At 41.5% G+C, this 8,768-nt stretch overlaps 1 protein-coding gene across 1 annotated transcript; it reads right to left on the reverse strand.

The window, feature by feature from the left end:
- Positions 1–614: 614 nt before the first annotated feature.
- LOC137267967 (uncharacterized) lies at positions 615–8,381 on the reverse strand. The gene is made up of 4 exons (XM_067802426.1): positions 8,198–8,381; positions 4,144–4,620; positions 3,000–3,104; positions 615–2,144 (listed from the first exon to the last, which is right to left on the reverse strand). Exons 2-4 carry the CDS (start codon positions 4,618–4,620, stop codon positions 1,542–1,544), a joined length of 1,185 nt encoding a protein of 394 aa, XP_067658527.1. The 5' UTR covers positions 8,198–8,381; the 3' UTR covers positions 615–1,541.
- Positions 8,382–8,768: the final 387 nt, after the last annotated feature.

Genomic DNA, 8,768 nt, shown 5'->3' on the forward strand with positions numbered 1-8,768 from the left:
TATTCTTGGCCTATTGCTGGATTATGTTCAGGACACATACATTTTTTTTTCATAATCCACAGAACTGCATTCAAAAATACTGCCAGCACCGGTTGATACTGTATCAGGCCGGCAGTTCAACATATTTGCAGGCCTTTCTGCCCTTCTGTAAATAACCTGTCATTTGTTTTAAACAGTAATCTTTTCCAGTAATTGTTTTCATAAGTTTTCTCTTTTATTTCTTTCTTTTTTTAACATTTGGGAATCAAACATGATATCATGTTATGATAAGATAGTTTCACTTATGTGATTTTAGCACTACATAGTATTGTTAACACCAGTCTTTAACACATAATAAACGTCTCTACGCCAAGACTTCGCGCCTTGATTTTCTAGAAACATTGTCAAACTTTATAAAGTGTATCTGTTTTGTTGTTGTTGCTTTGAATTGAACCATATGGACCTGCTGAGTTCACTTAGGGCCTGTAGTGGCAGCAAGCACCGATGGCCAACTGGCAAATTAAAGTATTGCAAACACTACCACAGAATACTGTGGACTCTGGATCTCATCTTGATATGAATTGACATCAAACGTGCATTGGTCATGACTTATTCAAATATGACTCAAAACAGTCTATATGTTCAGATGGGTGATTTATTTATGGCAAGCAATGTTCTTATCACAATCCCATTCAAGGATCACTCCTGACTAGTGACTCCATGATAGAAATGATTTGGTTCAGTCTGTTGTCGAAGTTAACATTCAGCCATCACATATATACAACTCTACAGTCATATCACTACACTGGGGTGCTTGAACTAAAACTAATAAGTTGGTTTACTGATATCACAAAAATACACACATGTGGACTCTTACTCCTCAGTGGAGGTTTCAAAGTAAACCAAACGATGTTTACAAACTGTATCTCCTGAAAAACCAGGGCCTCCTTTCACAGAGCACTAAGTCAATCGTAAGTCCCTAAGGTAACGTTAGTGCAATGTTAGAGAATGAGAGTTATGATTAACCTTAGTGATACTGGCTCTACCTGTCTTTTTTTGTTTTTGTTTTTGTCTTTTTTTTTGTTTGTTTGTTTGGGGGTTTGGGGGGGGTTGCCTATTGTAAATACTGGATGAAAATGGGGGTCTCTTGTCACTGATGCACACACACGCACATACACATACATTCTTTATAAAAGTAAATGTTAGAAACATGAACAGAGACCAGTTTAAGAATCACCTTCTATACTTCCACACAGACCTCTGTAAGTTCAGTCATTAATACACAGTTCCAAAGAAGGGCACTGGGTTTCTGCGTCAGTTAAATCTTCGTACAATCGCTTCCTACAGCCGAGTACTATGTCTGTTTCACGCTTGGTAAGGACCTCTTCAGCATTACACATTTAATTTCTTTTGATATGCGAGGTCCTTTTCGGCTATATTCAGTTTGTGCTGTTTCAGCAATAAGTCAGGGCAGGCCTGTTTGCATTCGGAAAGATTTGGCTGGTCTTCGAAATTAAATACTCGTGATAGTTAACTCCCGAAGACCAGACTGACTATTACCATCACCTAAACTTAAATTTACCCCCGAAACACATAAATTTGAAAAAAATAAGTAAACCCAAAGGAATACCGAATAAAATATATAGCTGAGTATTTGTCCAGGGCTGCTCTGGGAATACGACCACCTCCTCGTCTGTGTGATATGTCATCCTTGGCGGAATAAACCTGTCTCTCTTTATCGTCACTTGTAACGCCCTATTCAAAACTATACTGAGAGCTGATTGCTCGTATCTGTGACAACCCGTTGTCTTTGGTTTCCGGATATGAAAACAAACGTCATGTCGAGACCCCGACGGAGTGATACAGTCCGCACTGAAAGCACATTTCAACCATGGTTTCATGAGCAGCTCCCATGTCCTCTTTGACCTGAACAAAACTATTATTTCCGTGTCAATCATGCCGGTCTCTTTGAAGGCGCACCTGTCCTCCCCAAGGTATCGGAACATCTCGGGATCCGTATAAGCCACAACGTCCACGTGAATCGGCATATCCCACACCATGAAATCCCGCCATCCTCTGTTCCGAATTACTTTAAGCGAGTCCGGACCTTTAAACCTGGCAGTCGGTTCCATGTACATGATTGATCCAAATTCGTCTAGCGTTGCCTGAAAATATTTAAGAAACGTATATATCACAATTCATCTGTCAAGCATTGCTAATTCCGATGATATTTACCTTTTTACTATGGTGGGATTATCAAATAGTGCTACGGCAGTCGTAAGCCAATGATAAACAATAGCAGGGAGACTATATAAGATTGTAGATTATCCCCGACTATAGTGAGTGAGTAATGGTTTTAACAATATCCCAGCAATATCACGGAGGGAACACCAGAAATGGACTTCACACATTGTATCAATGTGGGGAATCGAACACTGGGCCTAGATTTTTGAAGCTCTCTTAGCGCTAGGACAGTTGTAACTTAATGTTCATGTATGGCACGACTGGTCTTCGGCGTGACGCGCGGACGCCTCAACCATTAGGTTAATCCATCGCTCCTAACAAAGTTTAGAGTTAAGACAGGTCGTTACGTTACGAGCGCTTTATGGATCGGGACCCGTAATTATAGATGTTAGAAAGCTTTAGTCAACTATCGACTCTATGGTCCCCCGGGAATAATTTACCATGTTAAAAGAATTGCCAGCGTTGAGAGAAGACCTTACCGTTAATGCAGGGTGCGATGTTACGACCAGGGCTGGGACTTTGATCTACCTGTACCACGCAGTGAGAGTATGGTGTGTTTTTACAATGCTTTTAGCAACATTCTAACGATATTTTGGTAATATACTCTCACGAGAACAGAACCCGAGTTTCTGACGTGACGAGGAGAGCTAACCCATCCCCTCGCACACGTGGACAGGTTCATCCAACAGCAATATCTTGTCGCCAAGACCGACCAGCCTCAATATATCCAGAAGGATGATAGCACACGTGTTGCAGGTGGTTTGTATGAGGTATACCTGCATTATGATTGGTTTCCAGGCGTTATTGCTGAAGTCGGCAACGTGGTAGGGGTAGGCGCTGGTGATGAACCTCCTGACGACACAGTTGCAGTATTTTTCCAACTGAAATTACAAAAAAAAATGTCATTGTTTATAAATGAACGTAAGCTTCCTCTTAGAATCATCTGCTGTTGATATTTCATTCACTCCATTATATATACAGTGGACGCCCTCTAAACCGGCATTCGTTGAGACCGGCAATACAGTATAGTAGGCGTGCCGGTTAGGACAGCTTCCATTGTACATATCTACATGTGATATCTCTCTCATAACTGAGGAAGAGTTTGTTGATGCTAGTAATTCATTTGTGCAAAAGACAAGAGAAGACCAAGTACGTACATCCAATATTTGGTGTGGTTGAATTGTTGTCTTTGTTGTTGGGTTTAAAAGTGTAAACGTCTTCATTTAAGCCAACACATCAAAACATACATTTACAACCGTAAATCTATTAGACACCTATCAGACTACAGATTTTACGCAAATGATGACCCAGCGTGTATTGGATGTCCGTGCCTAATTCAGGCACAGTGAATTGAAAAACCCGACATTCATACTCAAAATAAATTTCCAGCAAACTTATTATTGATCACCAACATGTGACATATATTAGAGACCCGACATCCAGTGGGGTCCTGCTTTTGTTTTTGGTAAGACTAAATATAAAATTAAATGTTTCTCGGGCATCGGTGCGTCACTTTAATTTTCATGCGTAACAAATTCTTATTGCCATTTAATAAGAATAATAGTGATTCGGCCGCGTCCCGATCATCCATTTGTCCACTAAAAGAATACATGTCTGTAACAGCGAGTGTGACTGAATCTATAACTCATCAACACCTGCTAAACTTCCCAAGCTGTATTTCTGAGAGAAAAATATTAAAATGTGTTCCTCCCTCGTCTCCTTTTTCTCCATCAAAATTTTATCAAAAAGCCCTACCGACCTCGTCACTCTTGAAAAAAAACCATGTGCCCCAGAAACAATTAACAATTATGCAGCCTAAACACGTCGATTAGATTCCAGACGTCGAATAGAATAAATATGCTTGTTTTCAAACAAAGGACGGCAACCATTCCTACGAAAGAATTTCGTAAACACACTTACCAGCTGAAATTCTCTTTTATATAAACCAACGTCATAAATAACGAGGTTAAGATCTGGATAGTATCCTTCTATTGCCTTCAGGTGTTTGATGAGACCTTGAACTTGGTAAAACTGAGCAGACGACACAGCTGTGACGATGGTCGGGATGTTGGAGTCGTTGGGAACTTCATCCGTGTGACCGTTTTCGGAGGCGATTCGGACAATATAAGGCAACGCTACTCCCCCGGGGTAATTCTCCACCTTCTTAGAGTTCTCGCTCTGCATGGAACTAAAAGGCTCCTTACAGGGTTCCACTGTGTCAGCTTCCTTCGTGACCTTGAAATAGATCATGGTGTAGGTCACGCTGTAGTACATTCCGGCGAAGATGAGGACCCACATGACGCACGAAACAACCATCATGGCCGCAGTCAAAGGGAACTTCTGACGCAACATGGCTGACCTGTCGTAGAAGGCATATTCTTTCCCCGTTCCCGTCATCTGAAAGAGTGATTGAATCTTTTGTCACATTTACGTAATTATCAGATGAAAAGACCTGAAAATGAAAACAAGAAAATGTAGCCAGTTTAGATTTCCACAGGGTTCCTTTTCATTATATTTTATTTGTTCACCATGAACTTCTTTTTTACTGTAAAATATGTTCATTTCAAGGTTAGTCTGTATGACCTCTATGGTCAAAGTAGCTCAGTAGTATCATCATCACCACCATCATCATCATCATCATCATCATCATCCCATTCCAGTTTAACAGGTCCACTGAGTGAGTGAGTGATTCTTGAGAGGGAGTGCCTAAGAGGAAAACCGCTTATGGGAAACCCATTTGCAGATTGCGGGAGTGAATTGACAAATACTTCATTCGAATCAGGGCGAGTATGGGATTCCAACTCACAATCAAATATCACTGGGGCATCTTCTTTTGTAATGGGGAACAGGTCAACCTGATGTTTAGGGAGCGGCATTTTCCCATTCTTTAGCACGCCAGAAACCTGTGACTCTTCCTAGCTTGTCAGAATGAGTGTGTTGCATAATCCTAACCTACTGAAAGTCCCAATCATTTGTGTTAACTTTATCCCGTTGGAGGGTGTCAGGGAGTTATTGCGCACGGAGATCCCATTTAGATGAAGCCTAGTGATCTCGATCCCACCAGTCCCAGTTTTATCCCTGCGCCAGGCCGGGTAACAACAATCACCATCTGTCAACGTATTTCGGTATGGCACGACCGGGGATCGAACGATCTTTCCACCAGACCCCTGTAGTCGAGTTACACGCGAAAGGGTTAACTGAAGTATGGGCAGACATTTTCTTGACCTGGAGGAGGATGCATAATAGAAGATCTTCTCTGCGTCGTTACTCAAGCTGAACGCATCGACATACAGCAAAGATTCCTTTCATTCGGCTGAAGGCGATATGTGCTGACTCACACTCACGCATCCACAGAGTAGCCAGGTGATCGAATTCAAGTATTCGTCCTCACAAAGCTCAATTCCGATTCCAATCAGTTGATGCGATTTCCATTAAATATACTGAGGAAACAAAAAAGGGAACATGTGAAAATTGGAGGGTTCCAAAACGTTTCTTGGAAAGCTTTATGTTACACTGTGGGTGAAAATATCACACTGCAATGCAGTTGGACGCCAGATCTATTATTCTGTTTCTTCAGTAAATTATACAGTTGATGTGGCGGTGGGGTAGGCTTGCGGTTAAAGCGTTGGCTCGTCACGATGAAGCCCCGTGTTCGGTTCCGCACATGGGTACGTTATGTGAAGCTCTTTCCTGGTGTCCCCCGCCATGATATTGCCGAATTATTCTTAAAAGCGGCTTGAAACCATCCTCATTCACTCATTAGAGAGCTGATCATCCGTGATGCTGTGAACCATCCGTCAGTCATTGCAATCAATATGCATTACTACCACTAGTCATTGCTACTAATATGCACTATTACCTATATGCTTTACTACCAATATGCATTACTACCAACTGCCATTATATTGTACGACCAACAGGCACTAGACTATTTTACTCGCTTTTGATCGAACATGTACTATTTATGTGTTTTGTTTATTAGCGTACGTTCGGTAGGTAGAATAATGCAATGTTTCCAATTTCAAATACTATTTGCAGTTGTTTCTGTTCAGCAAAATAGCGAGTACATGATAAGCAATTATCAACATTTCAGCCGTATTTCATCAATGTTTCAACGTAGGGGCGCCAGGTATAGACTCGACCGTTATACTCGAATTAAGGTTTTCCAAGTATACCCTGTATGTCCCTTGTTTGCAGGGAGTACGATGCTATTCCTTTGTGCATGTCAGACGAATCTATAGTCTCTTTGCAGTGAAAACGTACGTAAAAAATAAGTGAATCAGATGAAGCAACTTTGAGATTGCGAATCCTCGTAATTTTACCTTGTCAACTGAACATTTAAGTCTCAGAATTTTTTGACTCAAGATAATACTTGTTTAACAAACGATCATGGATTCAAATCGTTATTATTGCTTATCTTAAAAGGGACAGGCGTGGTAGTTGGAAAAGCGAAACAAAGGTTCGTATGACACGTGATGAGCGATAACTTAGACCACCCTCCTTGTCCTTGGTGTTTCATGTAACGTGAGTACCCCCTTGTAATACAAGTAGTAGTAGCTATTGATACTATGATCGTATGTTAAACAACTTTCATCCTAAATGGATTCAAATTCTGAGATTTAAACTTGGTTGGCAAGGACAGTTATGAGGAATCACAATCCTCATTTAACGCAATTCGATCTACATTTTTCTACAAATTGAAATTCATCGGTACGTTGTCACTGCATGCAGACTATAATCCCATATTTCACCCCCACCTCTCACTAACATGTAGGGAAGCTTGGGCTAGGACCAATCCTGCTTTCTCGAGATGACGAACATGCTGTTCAACCATAAGGCAAAATGTCGTTTTCCCTGCATGTAAATATTTGTAGTTTATAGATGCAGGCCAGATAACTACAGATGGCTGCCAAACAGTTTGAATAGTGTCAGCTTTGTGTCAGAGGAGGGTCTGAAATCATGCAGGCCGTAGACGCTGATCGCTTGTGGTCAATCCACTATCACCGGAAGGGAGACGCCTGAAAAACATCGATCACAGTCTTCTGACTCACACAAGGGACGCAACTCTGAAATGTCTGGGCCACCCCTGATGTGATCCAGGATGTCAACACTGATCATGGCTACCTTGCCTGACAATAACAGCCATGAGGTCCGCATCCATGTGGAACTCCTCCACCAGCGACCAGCTTGTGACAGGGGGCCATATCACTGTCTGTGACTGGGGACCGTATCATCTACACTTCGTGATAGAACTGTCACAGTTTCGGGTGAGACTCAAACCCACTGCTAATGGGGAACACGCCAAGACAAATAAATGCCAAAAGACTTATGAAGCTAAGATAACACGATGTATGTATGTTTATTGGCAACTAAAATCAATAAAATTATGATACCTTTGGACAAACGAATCCACTTCCTTAAAGGATTGATAATGAAAACATTAGTTTCAGTATATAGCATCCATCCATCCACCCATCCAACCCAGCCACCCACTCACTCACTCACTAACTCATTCCGCATGAATTAGTATATATACATAGCCGCCCGTTCCTATTGATTCATCTATCTGACATGATAGCATGTTTAGTCAATGTTATTGAAGGGGTTCCTGCCCAACATCCGGCTCATGTTTGAAAGCTTACCACTAGGCATAGACCTCAAATCGACGCAGTTCTCAAGGAACGAAACAGGTGAAACAACGGCACAATAAGATGGTATTTTCACTCCTCTACATGCCATATGGGGACAGATACGCACAGCTTATCACGGCGCTTCTTCGCTGTATGTGTAGCTTGTCGTTCATGTGGCGTTGGTAAGAAACGACCACTTGTTTGGACGACATGACCAACAACACGATGTTTATAATATCAAAAGGGTTAACCTGGAGCGATCAATACATCATACATAACACAGCCCAGTTAACCACGCTACGCGATCGTCAACAAGGAAATGGATGCTCGTTTGAAACACTTACCTTGGCTGCCTGGTCAGCAAGTGATTTGATTTTTCAAAATGTCTTCAGATATCACTTGGATAATCCTTTTCTATCAACATGTTCAGGCGCAACCTCCATGTGTACAAATATACAGCACCCTTCGTCGTTCAAACTTGCCCAGGTACAGTTCAACCGGTCTTGCACGAATACTTCCGCGAATGCCTTCACTACCGTTATAGCGAGGGATGACTGTAAGTCACTTGAGCATTACGCTTAGCAACTGCTAACAATAGGGGTTGCTATGGGCCGCTCGGTTGCTAGGTTGACTCATTGGTTATGTTAATTAACGTGGATTGTTAAAAAGATTGCTAGCTGATTTCTCTGTTCATAGACAATTTTCAATGATGTTAATGATGTTACTAATTAGTGTAAATAAATTGCTTTCAAGAATTGGTGGCAGGGTGGCTGTATTTGTGTGATTGCAGGCTACATCCATATTTAACTTCCTTGCTGCAGTGATTGCGACATTTTGCTTTTGGTACTAACCCCGTTAGCAATGCCTCTCAAAGACGTTGTAACGATGTTGCTGATTTATGACACAAGCATTTTG

The sequence above is a fragment of the Haliotis asinina genome, chromosome 16 (assembly GCF_037392515.1).
Source record: "Haliotis asinina isolate JCU_RB_2024 chromosome 16, JCU_Hal_asi_v2, whole genome shotgun sequence".
Taxonomy (NCBI): Eukaryota; Metazoa; Mollusca; class Gastropoda; order Lepetellida; family Haliotidae; genus Haliotis; species Haliotis asinina.

Bases quoted from the DNA above. Each gene is read 5' to 3' on its own strand.
- LOC137267967 (XM_067802426.1), bottom strand. From the start codon at position 4,620: ATGACGGGAACGGGGAAAGAATATGCCTTCTACGACAGGTCAGCCATG. The intron at 3,105-4,143 runs GTAAGTGTGTTT...TTGTAATTTCAG, and splicing joins ATAAAAGAGAATTTCAGCTG to TTGGAAAAATACTGCAACTG. The intron at 2,145-2,999 runs GTATACCTCATA...AAATATTTTCAG, and splicing joins GGAAACCAATCATAATGCAG to GCAACGCTAGACGAATTTGG.